General features: G+C 46.9%; 3 protein-coding genes across 9 annotated transcripts in view; 2 read left to right on the top strand and 1 right to left on the bottom strand.

The window, feature by feature from the left end:
• abr (ABR activator of RhoGEF and GTPase) overlaps positions 1–12791 on the top strand; it is a 114382-nt gene extending 101591 nt beyond the window's left edge. For 4 of the 5 annotated variants that reach the window (XM_049016772.1, XM_049016773.1, XM_049016774.1 and 1 more), the window contains 7 exons: positions 7250–7309; positions 7827–7936; positions 8037–8176; positions 8314–8448; positions 8533–8638; positions 10068–10215; positions 11213–12791. In XM_049016772.1, the coding sequence (XP_048872729.1) occupies positions 7250–7309; positions 7827–7936; positions 8037–8176; positions 8314–8448; positions 8533–8638; positions 10068–10215; positions 11213–11302 (789 nt within the window). In that variant the 3' untranslated portion in view covers positions 11303–12791. Of the gene's footprint in view, positions 1–92; positions 905–7249; positions 7310–7826; positions 7937–8036; positions 8177–8313; positions 8449–8532; positions 8639–10067; positions 10216–11212 lie in introns of those variants that run through there. The other variant, XM_049016776.1, reaches the window with a different exon arrangement.
• Positions 12792–12965: 174 nt separating this feature from the next.
• On the bottom strand, positions 12966–15592 carry timm22 (translocase of inner mitochondrial membrane 22 homolog (yeast)). Its single transcript, XM_049016807.1, has 4 exons — positions 15291–15592; positions 14667–14863; positions 13774–13846; positions 12966–13279 (listed from the first exon to the last, which is right to left on the bottom strand). The coding sequence occupies exons 1-4, from the start codon at positions 15547–15549 to the stop codon at positions 13203–13205; spliced, it is 606 nt and encodes a 201-aa protein (XP_048872764.1). The 5' UTR covers positions 15550–15592; the 3' UTR covers positions 12966–13202.
• Positions 15593–16865: 1273 nt separating this feature from the next.
• The window catches only part of specc1 (sperm antigen with calponin homology and coiled-coil domains 1), a 62839-nt gene continuing 59289 nt past the window's right edge, over positions 16866–20415 (top strand). Inside the window, exon 1 of one of the 3 annotated variants that reach the window (XM_049016784.1) lies at positions 16866–16968. Coding sequence is in view for 2 of the 3 variants with exons in the window: in XM_049016785.1 (XP_048872742.1) it covers positions 17630–17681 (52 nt within the window). In the remaining variant the exon portion in view is untranslated. Of the gene's footprint in view, positions 16969–17421; positions 17682–20415 lie in introns of those variants that run through there. The other 2 variants (XM_049016785.1, XM_049016782.1) reach the window with 2 other exon arrangements.

Raw genomic sequence — 20415 nt, 5'->3', positions numbered from 1 at the left:
AGCAGCTGGTTCTGGGAACAGACTGTGCTGAGAGTTTGCCATTGGGGACTGGAGGATCTCTCTCTTGCTCTTTCTCTCCCACTCTCTCTCTCTCTCCCCCTCTCTCTCTCTCTCTCTCTCTCTTTCTCTCCTCTCTCTCTCTGCTCACATCTGCAGACTCATGGGGCCTTGGGGCTGACGACAGCAACCCCCTGCTCCCTCTCTTACTCACGCACACATACCTCTCTCATCTGTCTCTCTCACTTCCACACACCTCCCTCCTTTTCTCCTCCCTCCCTCCGTGCCGCTCATGTTCCTGGCATTCAGCTGAGGACGCTGCAGAGGCTGGCAGTTCACTGTAGAATGAGTCGGAGACGCTGAGGGATCCAGCCTTGGGTTTCTTCTCTCAGCCAGTGGAGTCTCCACACACTTCGGTCACGGAATAAATGCTCCTTCTATGCTGCCGGTCTCTCTCCCGGAGCCTCCCTGCCCTCCCTGCTGTGACTCGGCGGATGTAGAGGCCACACAGGGGTGCCTCTGCCATCCTCTCCTCCTTTACTTCTCCTTTTTTTTGGAATTCAACTTGCATTGTGCTTCGTGGTTTTCATCCACACGACAAACGCTGGATCTTTGAGCTCCGGGAAAAGATTTAGGGGAGTTTTGGGCCACCCTACCACTTCTATCTTACTTGCCCCCCCCCCTCCCGGGGGTGCGGGTCTTTAACATCCCCGCCCCCAGTCGGCCCTCTGGACCCCTCGGAAGGATGACGGAGGTGCTGGTGTCTGACTGCAGCCTGAGCTCGGTGTGTGAGCGCCTGGAGCGCTGCTGCGTGGAGACTGGCCTGGACCACCCCCCCAGCAAGCGGCCCCCCAACACCGGGGCCAAGCTGTGGGGCCGCGTGCGCAGCAAGCTCCTCCGGCAGAAGGTCCGCCCGCCGCCACCGCCGCCACTACCAGTGGGGGGAGCCAGAGGGAGTACTAATAGGAGGCTAGCATGTGTGTCGGAAGCCGACTTGATGGGGGGGCTGGGGGGCATTTTAGTCTGTCACATCACCCTGACGTGTGATGTTACAGGAAGGTAATATCTCCAAACCTGCGTAAACTGGGGCTTCCTTACAGAAGCATGGAGGAGGGTTGCCCTGTTACTTTGGGGATGTTTCAGCAAACACTCTGCTCCCCTAAGCCCTGCCTCAGGGGACCTCAGGGCTGAGTCACCAATTGCTGACGCTCTTTTCCCTTCTGACGCAAGCTGATGGAATCAGCCCATGCATGGCTTGTCGGGGACATCATTTACTGCTGAGTGTCCTGATTTTGCTGGAACGTTCCAGGCTAATGACATAAATTAGTGCCACTTGCGAGCGCCTGAACCCGTGCATGTTTCATGGACAGAGAGTTGGGGGTCTAATGACCTTTGCTTGACCCATGAGTGTGGGGCAGGCAGACGGCATGCTGTGTTTATGTCCTCGACCGGGGAGGGGCACAGCTCATCCGGCACCAGCTGTAACGTGAGACCTAAGAATGGGGGCAACATTGAAAGAGGGGTCCTGGGCCCTCGGCTCCACATTGGTGCTGCTTCTTTAGTCACTGATGTGATGATGTGACTCTGTGTTTTAATAGCTGTACCAACACAAGGCCTCTGAGCAACACTTAATCCAGGTGCTGAATTCATCCAGCATGTTGTTTCCACCAAACCAGGGTCATGGCCGCTAAATCAGGCTTCTGTAGGAGGAATGGGATTGACAGACTGAGGCTCTGGGGAAAACAGGCCAGTCTCTGGATCTGCAGGAGCTGCACAACAAGCAATGTTGGCCTCTTTCTGCCCTGTTGTTTAATACCAGGGCTCTGAGCACATACGTGTAAATGTCGATTGTCAAAGGCGGTCCACATAGAGATGACTAAAGAGCTTTGACTTGCTGGTTATGAATGATTCTGCATCTCCACAGGCAGCTATATTAAACTCTGAATCGTATGTGTGGATGTTTATTGTGGAGGAGTGTTTGGGAGACCCAGCCCTGTGCTAATTACAGAAACAAGTTAATGTAGCGTTGCTCACTGCTGCTCTTCTTCTAATTACTACTACTACGCAGTGAGTTTTAGTGTCCTGCTATGGCAGATTCTGTGCTTGGCATACGTGTGTCATGCTGCAGTGGGGGCAGGCTGGGGCTGAGGCTGTGCCTTTGTTGGGGAAGGGGTTTATGCTGGGGAGGGTCAAACACATGTTACATGTGGACACCATGTATGGCTCAATGCTCATGCCATAGCACAGAATAAACAAGCTCTAGATCCAGTTAGCATCAGGAAATTGTGTGTGGGGGGGGGCAGTTTCTGTGCCAACCATGGATGGTTTTCTCTCATTAAACCTGCGGCTTGGCACCACTCCTTAAGGTCAGGGTTTGCTAACTTTTACACAGCAGGTGGCTTTCATTCGCTGGGGGATTTTCCCTCGTAACTTGTGTAGTTCTGGGAATTTGAATAACATCATGGACAGCATGTTCTGTCCATCATCATCTAATATGCTGGTAGTCTATGCCCGGTCTCTGAGTGTTCTCTGTGCAGTTTGTGCGTGGTCTTTGTATGGTCTCTGACTGGTCTCTCCATGGCCTGTGCTTGGTCTCTGTATGGTCTCTGAGTAATTTTTGTATGGTCTCGTGAGTGATCTCTGTGCAGTCTGTGTGCGGTCTCTGGGTGGTCTTTGCACCTTATCTGAGTGATCTGTGCATGGTCTCTGCATGGTTTCTGCACAGTCTCTGAGGGGTTTCTACGTGGTCTGTGTGTGGTCTTTATGCCATCTCTGTGGTCTCCAAGTGATCTCTGCATGGCCTATGCACTCTCTGAGTAGTCTGTGCATGGTCTCTGCATAGTCCATACGCAATCTCTACATGGTCTCTGTGTGGTCTGTGCCTAGTCCCTGTGTAGTTTCTGCATAGTCTCTGTGTGATCTTTCCATGTCCTGTGCATGGACTCTCTGCGGTCTGTATGGTATTTGCCTGGTCTCTGTGTGATCTTGCTCACCAGAAAGTAATTGTCTGTGTTTTTGTAGCACTTCTATTGAAAAGTGCATCTCAGACCAGCTGTGAAGGACATCTCTGTCAAGCCTAATTTTATGAGGAAAAACATCCGGCTCTTGTTCCCATACAGACCTGGTTATCGGGGTGGTATTTCCCCTTCAAAGGTCGCCTGCAGTTAAGGTTCCAGCCAGGTCATGCTGCAGGGAAAGCAGACCCAGAGGCCAAGAAATCGACCTCAGACCTTTAAATCAGACTCATGATGTTAAAGGGCTTGTTTCAGAAAGTTCCAATGGGGTGAAATGGCAGAATTTGTGGCATGTTGGTAAGCACGGCAATTACTTTCTCTCTTTGCTGAAGCAGAAACTCCATGTAATCTCTATACGGCCCTGAAAGTTAGAGTAGAGCATTCCAGGGGCTGCGGTCTTGCACTCACCCTGGAGTGCCGATAACCACTGCCCACCTGCCTGTCGGAGTGGACCATTGGCATACAGAACACCCAGTATGGAGATGCAACAGATTTCAGCGAAAACACTTTGTATCCGTGTTCTGTGTCTCAGTGAGCAGTAAGGCCTCTCAATGGCCTTGTGATCCAAGCACCTCGTCTGGTCGAAAGAATGACACTTCCTGTCAAAGTGGCGGTGTCAGGGTCAAAGCTCATTCAATCTTTTAACACACATAAACACTCCATAAATTAAGATCTGCTAAGCTGCTTAATGGTAATGAAACAAGACGGATGAAAACTAAAAACAAAGACCTGTGAGAAGGAGATAAAGTATTTGGAAATAATTTAACGTATGGCAGCAGTTTGGGATTTGGCTAGTAGTCTTCGATGGGGTATGCCTGAATGTTAATCTCTGATTAACTTGTGACAGATGTATCTCATTGTGCTGTGGGGGAATAGGGGGTGCTCTTTAACCTACGTTTCACTGGGTAACTCACTGGGATTTGAGGACATGTGCCTGATTCAGTGCCAGAAAAATGAGGCCTTCACTCAGCGAACGCTTTGAATGTCTGTTTATTTCCACACCTCAGAAAATAATGCACGCTTGCTGTAATGCGTGCACATCCATACTGTCAGGTGTGACCGCGGGGAGCTGTGCAGTGAGCCCTGACACAGGACCCAGAGGGGCAGTTAGCCTGCACTGCTCTTGTGAGACTACATGTGCGGACACTGCGGTCCTGCCAGGGATGTGGTCCTGCTTCCACTCTCTGCTGTGCATCTCCCAGCCGGCCTGCCTAGTGCTGATGCAGCTCTGAAGCTCCCCGCACCCCTTCTGGCTCTTTCTGAATGTCGGAGATGAGAGGCCACACCTCAGTGTCGGGCCAGTTAAATTGTGGCACCTTTCTTTCTCACCAGATTTGGTTATTGCCCCTGTTTTTGTGCTCTTTCCTTTATTCCACTTTAGTTAAAAAGCCTCTGGGATTTTGTTTTTCCTTTGTCTCAAACATAACCACTTAAATAAAGGGGTAGCTGCAGTGTTTGTCGTTATTCCTGTGCTTGTATGAGACCTGGTTTACTGATGCCCCACTTAAATCTCAGGCAGTACCCGCCCCCCCCCCCCGCAGGGTGCCGCAGGGTGCTTATTATAGCTGACCTGGCAGAATTGAATCTGCTCTGGGCCCCCCTCCCAGGGAAACGGCCCAAGCGGGCCACCACTCTCGTACCAGTACTGCCGCCAGCACTCAGCAAGGAGGCCCCCAGCAGGGCTTCATCTGGTTCCCATCGCCTGCCCCTCCAAAGCCCCTCTGTCTCAGAGAATGTGACCCATTCACTTCGCTCCGAACCATCACCGTCAGCCTCCATCGCTTTCCGGGAACGAGCTTGCCGCCCACAACTCGTGATGTTCCTCTGCTGGGGTCTCCTGCTGTGTCTAGAGATTAGTCCTGCGACCAGCCTGTCACTGAGCACACATGCAGTTAATCTCATTTAAGCTGCGTCCCACATGCAGGGATGCGGCAGCACGCCTCCATGTTTTCCCGGCTTGCCGGCGATTTTGTGCAGTCATCCTCCTTTGTCTGCGGCTTCATTTGTTTGCTGGCTCCCTTCTCTCACCTCGCCGCTGTAACTTTGAACTGCATAACAAGTCGATCAGCTTTGCATTAAAGATATTCCCCAGCTGGTCCCTTTGCAGGTTTCCTGTGAGCTTCCTTGAAAAATTCTAAAGGAGCAGGACCCCCCCCCCCACACCCCCTCAACCCCCCCGAGATTAACTGCAGGTGAGAGTTTGGGTAATTGGAGCTGTGTTAGGGGATCATCTGCCTATGGCCTTGTTTGACTTCCTTCGTCTTTAATAACGGTGATGAATAGGGCAGCGGTTTGAGTTTGAACTCTGAGCACAGAGTCACGCCAACATCTGGGAGGTTCTTTGCTCAGGCCTCCAAGGGCCAGTGGTGGTAAGTCTGCTACTCTAAGCTAGTTTTAAATCCCCCGCTGCTCTGATAATTTGGTACAGCAAAGCAAGTCATTTAAAATGACAAACAAGCAGGCCATTACTTTTGTGAACAATTGTGGACTGGAATGATGTTGGACCCTGTGCGGGATCATGCTTCCCGTCATCCTCGGCCAGGATGGTTGTTCTTCCAGTTTGCCGTCATTGTACATTGGCTGGAAGTCAGTTCATCGGTGAAGTTCCTTGCTTAGTGAATCCTTATGCAGTAACCTGGAGTATGTTGCCATGATCCCATGCATGGATTAGGTGTTTCATAATGAGAAAAAGGAGCTGAGTGGGGGGTGGGTGGTAAGTAAATCCAGAGTGCATGGGAACACATGGTGGTGACGTCGTTCGAGCACAAATCCGTGTTTCGAGATCACACAGAAGCGGGGATCAGGTCGGCAGCGGACAAATGTCACCAGAAAGAGATGAAAACCCAGGGAAAGTGTTTGACTAACCAGAGCAAAGCAGACTTTAGCTCGATTGCTGTAGCCTGTGCAGAGCTCTATCTCCTGTGTTTACTACTTCTGATGATGTTTACGTGAATTCCTGTCTTTTGTCGCAAAAACAACATGGTTTGGTGTGTCTTGTATTTAACGACATGTTCTCTTGTGTTCAGGTTAATACTGACCAGCAGAAAATAATCCAGATGATGGTCCTTTAGTCTGACTTATGGCTATTGACTAAACATTGCATACAGTGCTGTACCAATGTGCAGTTAGCAGATGATTTTTGACTGTGTCTCCCCAAGGGTCATCTGCTTGCCTTATTAGCTCACAGGGCCAGGGCTGTGAGGCACAGATCCCCCCCCCTCCACGGTATGGGGCTCTGGAGCACTAGCATGGGGGGGCAGTTAATGCTCTCAGTGTCCCAGAAATTTAATAAGCAAGGGAAAAAAAATGTCAACTTCAGTTCCCAGGGATTCTTAAATATAGAGGGCCAGTCTGGGAATTTCCAGAAGGCTGTGGAAAATGGAATCTTCGTCGAAGCGGAAATGTCCCGGGAGATTTCAGAGTCTCAAAGTGGAACGCGGCTGCGATCTCTTGGCCGAGGTTAAAAGACTGCATAATTCAGACGGGCTGGGAAGCCGTTTTTGGCTGGGCAGGTGCGTGCAGTGACAGGGCAGGCGGCTCTCTGACGACTTTTCTGATTTCCACCGAGTGCCGAAGTTTTGGAAAACATGGGAGATTTTGTCAACCCAGCAACCCAGGGCTGGAACGTGTAGCCTGACTTGGGCTTATGCTGGGCAGCACACTCTGCTACAGGAGGTGGCATCACCTCGACCTGCTTGACGAGTTTGGCAGAAGCTGCGAATGACGATTAAGTGTTTGATTTCTGAACCACAAAGAAGTTTAGCATTTCTTAGAACATGAGTGGCACTGTGTTTTATTTGTTGTTCAGATGCTGGGAGGGACTGTACTGTGAAAATCAAAGTCTGTTCCATGAAGAGGAAACTTGGGTCTTGAGCAATATTTAATTGACTTGATGTGGGGGGGTTGGAGTTTAGTTAAACATGCTTCTCCTGGGAGGTGCTGTCAGTCTTTGAGGGTTTGGTCAGTGTGTGTTTGTTGGTTCCAGTGCTCATGTACATTGGGGGAGTTTTATGAGGGACATACTGCGTCTTTTTTTCATGGGGTTTTGATCCCTGTCGACCTGTAGGACTGTTTTAGTCATTCCAGAAGTTGCATGGGAACCTTTCTGGCAAATGGAAATGTTTTACAAAGAATTACTTGAATTTTTTTTTGTGTGAAAATGGTACCTAATATGCAAAAAACACATGAATGGTACAAGTCCTTAAAACAAATGGTCAATCTGCTTCTTTGTCTTCCAGCTGGACCCACAGACTGTACAGTCCAAGAACTGGCACATGGACGTCATCGAGATGAATGGTGTAAGTGGCCCCCTAAGGACACGAGTGGTACTGCAATTGTGAGCACCTATTGATTGCAAATAGACCCCATTTAGGAAAGGGTTGTTGGGTATGAGGGTTTTTACTGTAACTCACTAATTATATTACAAATTAGAGGACTGAATGGCTGAAAAGTCCTCACACCTGGGTTTGAACAGCTGACCTAAAGGTTATCCCCAAAACCTGCATACACACTGGCCCTATGAAGATGAGATTGCCAGCCCCTGACCTAAACTATGTATCATAGTTAGGGGGCAGCATGTGGCTCAGTGGGCTAAGCCTGTGTGCTTATGATCAGAAGGTTTGAACCCAGATTTGGCACGTCTGCGGGTCCATGAGCATAGAGGTATAAAAAGAATTCCCCCACGGGAATCAATAAAGTAACAATTACTGTTATTATTATCATATCATGGAACCTTCTGGAAGCAGTAATGGAGTCATCTTCATATGTCCTCGCTACCCTCGGAAATCATAACCAATCAATGGCTGCTTCTTTCAGATCAAAGTGGAGTTCTCCATGAAGTTCACAAGTCGTGACTTGAGTTTGAAGAGGACGCCGTCCAAAAAGCAGAGTGGAGTGTTCGGTGTCAAAATCAGCGTGGTGACCAAGTAATTCCTCGACAGCTCATTAGCTTCTCATTCCTCTGTCCACCTGACGTGTCAGCAGTGTCCTGCTGGATCGCATGACATTGTCTGTGTCGATCCTCAGACGCGAGCGCTCCAAGGTGCCTTACATCGTACGCCAGTGCATCGAGGAGGTGGAGAAGCGGGGCATCGACGAGGTCGGCATCTATAGGATCTCCGGGGTGGCCACCGATATCCAGGCCCTAAAGGCAGCCTTCGATACAAGTAAGAGAGAGACCTAGTGGGTACGGGAATGACTGCTTCTCACCCTAGAGAAATATGCAGATCCCTCCTCTAAACCCTGGGCTTTCCTGAACAATTCCTTGAGATACTGAGTCAATCCTCCCCCGTCAACTCCCCAGATACCAAAGACATCTTAGTGATGCTGAGTGACATGGACATCAATGCCATCGCGGGGACACTGAAGCTGTACTTCCGGGAGCTTCCGGAGCCACTGCTTACAGACCGCCTGTACCCAGCCTTCATGGAGGGCATTGGTAAGCTGCGAGCTCACTGGAGGGGGAGGGCGGGTCGCTAACCTGGGCAGCCAGTAATCCATTATCTCACCCCCACCCCCACAGTGCTGTCGGACCCTGCCGCCAAGGAGAACTGCATGATGCACCTGCTGCGATCATTGCCTGACCCCAACCTTATTACCTTCCTCACACTCCTGGAGCACCTCAAGAGGTACAGTTAGGGGGGCTTTTAGCATATGTGTGCCCCATTCCCTTGCATACTGTCCCATGGCTCCCATTTATGTAAGGTCCGTGTTTACAAGCTTCCAAGTTTCCCAGTTTCCAAACCCCCACATTTGCTGCTGGTATCACAAGGCCTTGTGTGAAAACCTGCTCGGAATATGAGTGCGCCCCCTGCTGGCCATCCCAGGTCACACGCCTCTCCCCGGCCTTTGAGCTCCCAGCTCCTCCGTTGCCTGTTTAACAGCTGCTGTATCTGGCTCCTTTCTGCTTCTCTGATCTCTTCCTTCTGTCCTTCATCATGTGCAGCACCAGAGTGGCTTCTTTTACTGGAAAATGTGAGCTGGGATGACAGGAGAATGGCTTTACCCCCCCCACCTTAGTTCCGCCTGGTTTCTCACATACAGAAGGGGAATTTACATAAAGGCCAGGGGGGTAGGGATGCTAACATTGTGTCCCACTTTGATTGACTGATGATTGTCGAAGGAATTAAATGATGTTTTGGACACTCCACTGACTGACTTTTATAATTGTGCCTATCTGCCAGCCAGTTCTCTGAAACGATGTCTTCAAAGGCCTGGCCCTTTCCTTCCTCTTCCATAATGGAAACATAGTCACCCTCTTCTATTGTGTCTCATTTACCTAAATGAAAACAAGCCACTAATGCATTTCCTAGCATCATTCGAAATATGGGCTTTGTATGTATGTAGTGTGACATGAGTGTGCAGAGCTGACATCTGCTGGCCATGATGAAGAAGTGCGATGTACGTGAAAAACTTGGGAAATAAATTTGCAATTAATCAGGTTTTTTTTTTTTTTTTAAACTAAACTCTGATAACTAAAATTTCCCAATAGAATTGCTGTCAGGTCAGATTATATATTTGGCTTTAAAGGTACATCTAATTAGCAAAAAAAAATATATATATATATTCTGGCCAGGCAGGATGATTGAATCCCCTGAGTGAGAGCATGTCCTCTTCCTGCATCTCACTGATCTCCTTGATGACCACCTGATGCCTTTTTGCAGTCTGCACAATGGCTACTTCAGTTAAAAAAAAACATACTGTTTCAGCATCTCTTAAGTAAGGAATGGGTTTATTTTATCAGTGCACATTTGCTGCCACGCAGCTCTCACGGCAGACAGAGGACGCTTTGCTAGTTAAACATGGCAGCCTGTGTGTGGGTGGTATTTAATGTTGCTGTTAGGACCACTACTGTTGCCGTGGTGACACCCGCATGCGCTTATAGATTCACACGGAGTTTCTTTATCGCTCTTAATGGAGCTCGTGACCTGCTCAATGGAGCGAGCCCTGCATCAAATCCTGTCCAGCATGACCAGCAGGCCAATCACCTCCTGCCAACCCAAAGCATCGCAGTTACGCTGTTTCCCTGGCTCCACGTGACGTTTTCACCTCATACAGGGTTGCCGAGAAGGAACCTGTCAACAAGATGTCCCTCCACAACCTGGGAACTGTCTTTGGCCCCACTCTCCTGAGACCCTCCGAGGAGAGCAGCAAGGGCCACGTCACGCTGGCCTCCGACATCTGGTCACAGGACGTCATGGCACAGGTAGGCTGGAGGGTGAAGGGATGGGGACTTACCCACATATCTAGGGACTGGTCTGATTTACAATCCTGACAGCTGTGTAGCAGTATTTAGATTTGTTAAACCACTTTTAGGCCAGCTGAGAAATGACCAAAGACCAAACATTTTACTTACTGAGCCAATGCTTTTATTATACATTTTTGAGAAAGCAGGGTCAGACAGTCCCTGGAGCCATAGGCGGTTATGGGTTTTGCCCAGGGGCCCAATGGTGACATCACCTTGCCAACCATGGGACTTGAAAGAGCAACCTTCCGATCACCGTCATAGCGTCTTAACCCACCTGGCCTCCCACCGCCCCCAAGCATTGATCAATCACATGAAAATCCATTTTATTACGCCTCTAAAACTGTGCTGTTATTAGTCAGCACATGTTACACTTAACCACTCCCAATTTGGAGAGTTTTGTGATAATGTAATACAAAGTTAGACTTGAGTGTTTCGTTTTAATGTGGCATAAAAAACATATCAAGGATTATCAAATTATCAGCACCCCCCCCCCCCCCCCCATACATAATGGCTGGTCCGGATGTGGGCGAGTCCTAGCACTGCACTTAGAGGATCCAGCTGGACCCTAAGCAGTACTATAAACAGGAAGCAGTTTTGTGACCAGTGCTTAAATTTAGCCATGGCCAACACAGACAGAAAAACAGGATTGGTAACCTAATGAAGCAACAGAGGTTTAGCCCCAGGTGAACCCAGAGTGAAATGATAACATGGACTGGCCAGCTGTCCCCAGGCTGCAGCCCAGCTCAGCCCGGCTAACCTGATCTCTGTCCAGCGTCATTCCCGGTCATGAGAACCTGGCCTTCCCACTTACCCGGCCCGCTTGCCAAATATCACTTTGACAACATGGTGCCATGGCAATGGATTCAAGGAAATCATGATTGTCTGCGCGCATGAGCGATGTAGCAGCGTGTCTAGCGTTTCTAGTGGTGCTTTACTGCTGTTGTCCCGCCCCCAGGTCCAGGTACTCCTGTACTACCTGCAGCACCCGCCCATCTCCTTCGCCGAGCTCAAGCGTAACACTCTCTACTTCTCCACGGACGTGTAGCCTGGATCTGAGAGCAGGCATCACTGCAGGACAGAGGCCAGCCCCCCCCCCCCCCACACCTTTTTACTGTACAGTGCCAGCAAGAGCTGGTGGCGGGCAAAAAAAAAAGTTCACTGTGCTCCCTTTGCATTTCTTAGTCATGTTTTTGTGTAATTTTTGTGTTAAGCGTCAGCCCGATTCATGGCTGATGAAAGGTAAAGAGCGGCGATGCCACCCCATGGCCAGCCAGTGCCCCCCACCCCTGCCCTTGGGTCCATTCTTTGCCCCGGTGCAGGGTTCTGGGCATCAGAGCTAGACCTAGACTCTGTTCCCTTCATCCACCTGTCTGCCCGAGATCCCACTTCTCCCTCCTATTCCATCCATCCTCCCCAGCCAGTGCAGTGTCACGCCACCATACCTACTGGAGAAACGCGGGCAGAACCACGGAGAACCCCTGCTGCGGTGGCAGCGCGGTGACGTTGCCACGGGAACAAGTACAGCGCGGCGTGAACTGTATGCGTGGTGCTTGTCTGTCCACTTAGGAATTCCACAATGTTCTGTTACTTGTTCCCTCCCCAGAGACATTCCAGAAGCGGCATCTATATGTTTTATAAATATTATTTGTTCAGTGGTTTCCTTTCATCTCCTTTTGATTTGTGCAAGTGAAGAGGGAACGTGTACGTCTCCCGGGAGCAAGGAGGGGTCTGGCCTCACACGCGAAACTGCACCCAAAAGCGTGTGCTTCCCCAGGACTGCAGAGGGGTGTGGCCCCGCCTTGCTTGCACCCGAAAGCGTATGTGTGTCCGTTTTGAGGAAGGCAGCCCTCTCCTATGAGAGCTTAGGCCAAATCTGCCATATTTATTATAAATATATATATATAAATATATTAAGTGTGCCTGTACAGTTCAGTACATCAATAGAGTTACTCTGCGGAGTTCATTGTGACCCTGTAGTGACGTTTTAGTTGAGCGCTCATGTACAGTCACCGTTGACTGACCTGTACCGTAATGATACCATGAATAAAAAAAAAAGTACAAAATTCTGATGGGTGATTCGTTAAAAAATAAAAAAGCCATGAATGAGGGGTAAACTGAATAGAAATGGGGGAATGTGGCAAGTTTCATTTTAAGACACTCAATTGCAAGCCAATTCTGCGAATGACAGCATTCTAGGTCACCTTGCGGACCATTTATTTACCCACCCTCACTGCATGTCAAGCTTGTCAGTGGTTGGCTGTGTGACAGAGATGGAGTTCAGACGGCAGTTTTCCTGCTCTGGCAACAGCGATTTCTGTAGAGAGATACAAACTCAGCCCCTCTGCTGTCAAGCCCACCACATCTTAAAATACGCACTGTTAGAGTACTATTTGATATTTTTAATATGATTAAAGAAAATCAAAACCATGTATTTTACTTCCATTCAGGAGATATACTGAGTATACTGTATCAACGATAAGGTAAATGTCAGTGTGAAATGTTTTTTTAGGAAAATAAAAGTGTACTGAAGAGCCTGTCCTTTTGTTTGTTTCTGTGTGAAGTTGCTGCTGTGTCCACCTGCTGTATGGGTCAGTAAAGACATATTACTTAGAATCACAAGTAAATTCAGAATCCGCACACAGACTGTCCAGTATTCAGCTTAATTGCACTTGCATTCAAACCAGTACAGAAAGCATGACAAAAAGCGCTTGGCTCACAACTCAGTTTATTACAATAAATTAGGCATTTATGATTTTTACATCTAACAGCACACCTTGTTACTACATCTGCAAAACATCCCGGCCGCTCCCACACTAAGAGTCTGGTCCCTGCTGGTTTGTGGATTAAATCCTGACATGTTCAGCTGCTGTTCAGAAACGTTACGCAGCATCAGTGAGAGTCCCTGTGACCTTGGAAGGAGATTGCTGGTCAAGTCCTGGTGATGCTCATCGCAGGTAATACTCGATGGCAGCAGAGAATGCGGCAAACCCTCCACATCCTAGGATACCTGCTTTCGCACCAGCTGTGGGTGAAACAAAAGGGTTCATCTGACAGTGTGACATTTATGGGAGCAGTGAAGACAGCCATGCTTAATGTGCGGTTCAGGAAGAGCTTCCACAGTCGCCCTCAGCAAAGGCTCACTGCATGAACGTCCTCGGATCAAAGCTCATCTGCTGTCACACCCACTGTATTTTAAAATGATAATGCTGCAAGCCCTCTGGCCCTGATACTCTCATACAGGAAATTTGTTTCGAAATAAACAGAGAAAACTAGTGGGTTTTTTTGGTGATCATTTAGCTGACGCTTTTCCAAAGCAACATATTCTTTTGAGAAGGCGGAGTCAGGTAATCCCTGGAGTAATTGGGGGAGGGTGAGGCTTGGGTTGACCCTGGGATTTGAGCCGGCGACCTTGCAATCACAGGCACAGCATCCTAACCCTCTGGGCCACACACCACCCCCCAAGTCAAACAATACAGAATCAGTGAGCGTAAGCATGGCAGCTGCATGGTGACGTACCGCGGAATCCGATGGCCCCTCCGGTGACACAGCCACTGTACACTGCGTTCTTCCAGTCAGACTTCCCTCTGTGCTGGTAAAGAAACCATCAAACACTAGCTGTTACCCCAGAGATGGGCGATGGCAGCATGCGCTACACTCTTTGCCCAACGGGAGCCGTCCCAATTCGTTATTTTAAAACCAGGTAACTGGAAAGGATGCGGTGGTCACGAGTGCCTTCTCTGGGACTGATGGCACCTTCATGGTTTGCAGCACATGACATTTCTGGGACATTAAGTAGATCACTGCTTTTTAGACTTGGTCCTGAGGGACCTCTGCTGGTTTTCAAAGCAAACTTTTATTTAGGGTTTATTGAGCTGTTTTATAAAACAGATTTAACTGCTTCCAACTTACTTTACCTTTAAACTTACAATTAACGAACAATGGATCCATCCATCCACCTTCTAACCACTTATCCTAATCATGGGGGGTTTGGAGCCCAACCTAACCAGCAGTGGGCAGTACAAGGCTGGGGTCACCCTGGATCAGATGCCAAGTCATCACAGGAAACTTACAGATACTCACAATCATCCTGTATGGGCAATTTAGAGACACCAGTCAGCATAACAGCCTGTCTTTGGGTCGCAGATGCAGACCCCATACACAGAGCATAGCTGGGATCCAAAGCCCCAACTCCAGAGGTGCATGCAGTGCCCCACTGAGCCACCATGCCGCCTCACCCGAGTTATCTGATTAACTAAATAAGCAGCATTAAAGAAAAAGAACCCACTGCTTTGAAGTTTCTGATCCGCATGCAAGACTGAGAAAAAAACCTCCCAAAGCAGTGTAGATAAATAAAGATGGAGGTCAGACTACCACTGGAGAAAAACTGAAGATCGGTGGTCTTTACTTACTGATTCAATCAAACACTCCGTACAGGAGAACATCGCCCCCACGATGGCAAAATTCTTTGCGTAGGACATCCCTCTTTGCCCCATGTCTCTCAGCACTTCCCTTGCAGTTGGTGTCCTCATAGGGTCTTTGGGGTCAAACCCAACGTTGGTGTCAATACCTGCCGTAAAAACTCCAAACGCTCCTCCTAGAACGAATCCTAGAAGAGAAAAACTGGTTGACATACTGTCAGAGTAAAACAAGATCAGAACCTATATTCAAAATATCATACTAACTATCCTAGATGTATTACAACCGTAGTTTTCAAATATGTTTTGATCGACTGTTGGAGAATATGGGACTATGGATTTAAATATAACAAACTATTAAGCGGTACAATCCACTGGTCTGCACTAAATACGTGAACTATATCTACTAGTTTGTGCTTTCAAACCACCGACTAATTCAGAAGTAAACGGGCTGCCCATTAATTCACCGCCAAGGGCATGTTTACATATTTACCACATATTAAATTGCAGATGTACAGTGTAAACCCACATGCGCTCTTCCGTACCGCAGAACCATGGGAGCAAAACTGGTGTCCGCTTACTACACATGTGGTATGGAAACCGATGCTTGGTAGATACCTCCAACGCAGGCCAAAACGGCTTTGAAAGCACAGCTCTCCATGCCTCGCTCGATCATCTTCTGCTCGTCCGTCTTGTGGGGGTTCGGCAGCCCCCCCATGATGGAAGGATTCAGATCCTTTATTTGCCTCTTATCACCGATCAGATGCTCCAGGATAACACTGTACTGGTAGTAACCACCGTCGGGACCCGATCCCGCCGCGATAGGGCTCGAACCGCCCGGCACCGAGGCATCAACTGTGTTGGTGGACGCCGCCATGATGGGGTCATACTGAGAAGATCGTAAATATGGAGACTTTCACGGATCCCACTTTCGCGACGTCATGGATAAAAATAAAAGCGGTACTTTACTGGCCTGTTGTTGATACATATGAAAATATTAAATAAATTAAATAAAACTGTATTTTTTTTCTCTCGATAAACTTGAATTATAAAATGCGGCACTAAAATGAACAGATTCGACAGTTTTTAGAATCCGGGAAATATTGTGCACTCCTCATTATTACCACGAGATGCCACTAGATATCTTTTTTTGAAAGTTACGGCATATATTTAGGTAAATATATATACCCGAGGATCAGGTTGGGAAACACTGCTTTACCTAACCCTAACCCCAGCTTTGCTATATCCTGTGTATGTGTGTGTGTGTGTGTGTGTGTGTGTGTGTGTGTGTGTGTGTGTGCAATAAGAGCGGTTATTGTCTGTACAGTACATTCAAATCACCATCCTCAAGGTCTGAGCACTGAGAATTTTCTAGCCTTCCTTTACCTGCAAGCCAGATGTGAAGCCTCCAGTCAATCAGAATCAGTAATTATTAAACCAACTACCTGGATTAACTGAAAACAATACCTGGAATTGGAATCAAGGTACAGATTTCAAGAGCCCTGGTCTATATAATATGAGCAATAACATTGACTGTAGTAGTTTCAAGTTTCATGGAACACTGAGAAATTCTAATTCCACAGTGGTAGGAAAGGTATGGTGTATGGGGGACAGGAGAAAGATCAGTGCAATCCAAGACAAGACAATAAGAATGCAATAAAATTGAGTGACTAGTAAACAATGAAGATGTAGTTGGTGGAAATAAGGATGAAAACTGGCAACAGAATAGTAAAACAAACATAACAAAAGCACAAAGTGGAATTTCAGATCCAGAAATTAAAAATCTAGACCATGATTTTGTTCCAACCAACTAGTTGAATACACTGTGGTAAACTGGTTGGCTGGAGCAAAATTTTTATCTGGATTTGTTTTTTCTGGAGCTATGCTGGTGCAGGTTACCAGTGCCCTGATGGCTTTGGGAAACTGTCTCTAAAGCGAGTTATGACACACCAGTAGTGCTTTCCAGAGGACAGGTGTGTGGATAAGGAGTAAGATGGGTGACTAACCATCCCTAATGATCGACCCGGCCCTGTTCTGACAGAAAGACCCTATAGTTGGTATAATATTGCGCTAAAATATGGCCAAAATAAACATAAAATCAAAGCAGTTAGGTGACGGCCGATGTAGTGTAGTTTGGCCATAAAAATGTCAGCTATGACGCAGTAAGTAAACTACGCATCCCAGAATGCCACACGGACACTGCAGTCGCGAGCCGTGCCTCGCGCGCACCATCTGGCGGAATAGCGCGAATATCCGTCAGAGCGGTTTCGCACCGCACATCGGCGACCGCGAACAGGTGAGGCGGGGGCGGCTGCTTCCTTAATACCTGGACTTTCAATTGTTTATTAAATTATGCCTTGTGTTGGCTGTGGTTGGGGTGATTTCTTCAGGATAAGTGGACTGTTAGTTCGTCATACCCGTACTGTGCCATGTTAGCTGATGGCTTAGTTGAGTTCGGCTCGTGACGGCTGCAGTGTCGTTAGATGAGAAATATGTCGCGTTTTTTTTTATGAACACTAACTTCATATACATAAGCAAGCAGGACAGCAGACATAATATTTATTACATTTTCACTAAAAGTACACCAGTTTCGAGTTCTACTCACCGGATGTCCAACCACTCACATTTTGCGAAAATACTGCAGTGAGGGTCTCCATAATTCTCATGTCATCACACCGGTACAAGTGGGGCATCCCTGCTGTAATCTACCACACTCCTTCTCTCTCGGAATTTACGCTGCTGCCGGGGTCTAAATGTAACGCCATGCTGTTTTTTCCAACTTGAGAGGATGACAGTATGTACGCATTTGGTGGGGGTCATGCATAAATGCAGACTTGTGGAGTTTGCGGATGGTCGGACGTCCCTCATGGAAAATTAACTGCGGCGTGTAAAGGGAGAAGGATTAGGGTTATCCTGCAGCTGCATAATGTGTCTACTTTACTAGGATCCGATGGACGATGTGCTTTTCCCACATGGCCATGCAGTTATGGGGTGCAGTGCGCGGGCTAGGTAATGCGGTACATTTGAGCGATTTTCTCCATCTCTTGCAGCCTGACCTGCTTTTTCGTGTCATTTTTTGATTGTAAGTGTACAACCGGTGTTGGTGCGCTGTCGGATGGGTGTGATCGCTCAGTTTTAATCCGCAGCTGATTAGTTACACAATAATTATTTAAATATTTTTGCGATTTTAAATCAAAATGAACGATTTTCCAAGTATGTTTTATCTGATGTGCCTGATGTGTTTTGTTTGTTGTAAGAAAATTGCCATGCTCTTATTGCAATTTTGTAAGATATTTAATTAAGATGTCCTTTAAACGTTATTTAAAAGTTTGTTTTCGCTTGATTGGAGCAAAACATTATTGTTGTAAAATTGCTAGTGTTGGTAAATTTTGGCTCTGTGAGCATATTTCCCTTTCCTTCAGTATTAATCGCATTTATGCACAATTAAGTGGTTTCTTTTTAGTAGCTGTATAAACTACATTTAGTTTTTTGTAGGCGTTGGGGGTCCAAATGAAACAACTTAATAACTGAGCAAACAATAAATAATGTGCTAAGAACGGTTTGACTTTTAGATTAAATTAAATTGTAATTTTAAGTTTTACTACATTTATTCTAATTACAAGCCACTACTGCTGTCTGCAAGAAATTTACAATATTTAGTCATTAACAAAAATTGTGAGAAAATATATACTTTAACAGTGGGCCTTACTTTGGTTTTCATGAGCAAAAGCTGTAAGGCAAACATCTCTCTTTTCCAAGTTAAGTAAAAGCTTTTTGTGGGTGACTGCAGTCAGATTTTCTCATAATTTGTCATCCAAGAAATAGAAATACCAAGTGTTTGTCACTGGTACAAAGTGCTGAATTCCCTTTGCAGAACGTGGCATTTTACAATGAGGATGTGTTACCATGGACTGACTTTCAGAGGCTTTCAGAAAAGTGTGAGACTTATGTAAACAAAAACGTGGTCTTATAATCTATCAGCAGCTCAGTTTTAAAATCTTATCCACCATCTCCCATAATACCAACTTAATATATACAAAGAGATAAAAGCATTGTGGTTATGAAATTAAGAATTCATTAGCCGCTTAAATGAAGTGGTCTTTGTATTGTAATAATTGGCACTCAAAACAAGCGTCTGAGTGTTTACCTTTCACTTGTGCTTGTTGTACGGTTGTCTGACACATAGTGACCTCCTGCCGTAGGTCTTATGAGCACTGGCTTATACATTACGCTTTCTAGTCACGTCTCCTACTGCTGAGCTAAATTTAAAGTCAAATGCTGTGGAAATAGGTCCTTATAAATAGCCAGCAAGGGGACACGTCATGGTGGGGGAGGGGGTGTGTAGGAGTGGGAGATATCTCTGTGACACAGACAAGTGCCTGCCTGCCAGCCCACAACTACAGACTGTATGTAAAGCTTCATCTACAGAGTGCTCTGCAGAATTTAGGATATTAACCATAATGGGACAGGCACAGGAATGTGAACGTCTAATGGTCACAAAGTTTGGATATTATGCAATACAAATTGAATCACTCTGCGTAGCACCACTATCAGCTTGTTCATTGTGTGTGAGAGTATTGATTTATGAATCTGAATGAGAATTGTAGGTAAGGACCTCATTTTTTACCTGTAGTTTCAGAACCCAAGTGCCCAGAGTGATATTACTCTAGGGCTTTCTTTTCCTTTGATATGCAAAATGAATCTGTGTGCGTATATGTGGTATGTGTCTGTGAGAGGGAGGGACTTAGTTGTTGAAATCCTGGGTGATTCTACGCGATTCCCTGTATGACAATGCGTGACGTAGAGAACAAGCATAAAAGAGTGGTGTTACCTTTCCCCAGATGTATCTGGAGTGTGTTCTCCACCCAACCCCAGTGAGGCACCACTGGAATTCATTTCACTGCAGACTGCCACGTGTTCCCTGCATCACCACAGCATTCCTATCTGCATAGCATTTAATCTTGGCTTTTTAGCTCGTGTCTGATAAATATGTAATGAAGAGCTTGTTTTCACTGTTTTAATAATGTGGTTTGTAATCAAATGACTAATTAAGAAATAGCCTTGGTACTAAGGGATAAACTTTGTACTTTTGTGGTTTGCAGTGTGTTTAGTGTTCCACAGAGATGAATGATATTTGATACACATGTGTTTTTATTTGCAACCTTTTATTCCTGGATGGTAAAGCAGCTCATTATGTCCACCTAGCTGTGTGGTGCCAAAATGCTTGCCACGTGCCTAGTGCAGGGCAGATTGCCAGTTAGTTATACAGGGGCATGATTATGTGTCTCATCTGAGAGAATAATACGAGGCATTCTAGCCATGGCAACGGGGAATATTACCCTTATTCTGTCCAGTAATTGCCACCACTTCTTTAAAGTCCTTACTGAATCAGGCTTCATTCAGAAAAAAACACCACGTGATTAACTGGAGTGTGGCCACACTGTTGGGCTCTGGGTGTATGACTGAGAGTGTTGTGTGAGCCAGATAGAATGCAGGTTAATAAGGAGAGCATCAGGTTGGAGATGTGGGATACCTGATGTGCCACAACTGATGCCAAAGCCCTTTGGCACATATGCTACCTAGTAATGGAGATGACACCAGTGCAGCAGAAATGCAAGCAGCATGTAATTCAGGAAGCACAGCAGGTGAGCTACTGTGTATACTGTGAATCCCACAGAGAGCCATGGTCTTCTACTTGTTGCTTGCAGTGAGTAGAAACCTCATAATTTCTAAGGCTCTGTGC

Source organism: Brienomyrus brachyistius, chromosome 6 (assembly GCF_023856365.1).
Source record: "Brienomyrus brachyistius isolate T26 chromosome 6, BBRACH_0.4, whole genome shotgun sequence".
NCBI lineage: Eukaryota > Metazoa > Chordata > Actinopteri > Osteoglossiformes > Mormyridae > Brienomyrus > Brienomyrus brachyistius.
Note: the sequence above shows the minus strand (reverse complement) of the source record. Positions and strands in the feature narration are given on the sequence as shown.

Bases quoted from the DNA above. Each gene is read 5' to 3' on its own strand.
- timm22 (XM_049016807.1), bottom strand. From the start codon at position 15,549: ATGGCGGCGTCCACCAACACAGTTGATGCCTCGGTGCCGGGCGGTTCG. The intron at 13,847-14,666 runs GTAAGTAAAGAC...TTTCTTTACCAG, and splicing joins CGGAGTGTTTGATTGAATCA to CACAGAGGGAAGTCTGACTG. The intron at 13,280-13,773 runs GTACGTCACCAT...TTTCACCCACAG, and splicing joins AGGGGCCATCGGATTCCGCG to CTGGTGCGAAAGCAGGTATC.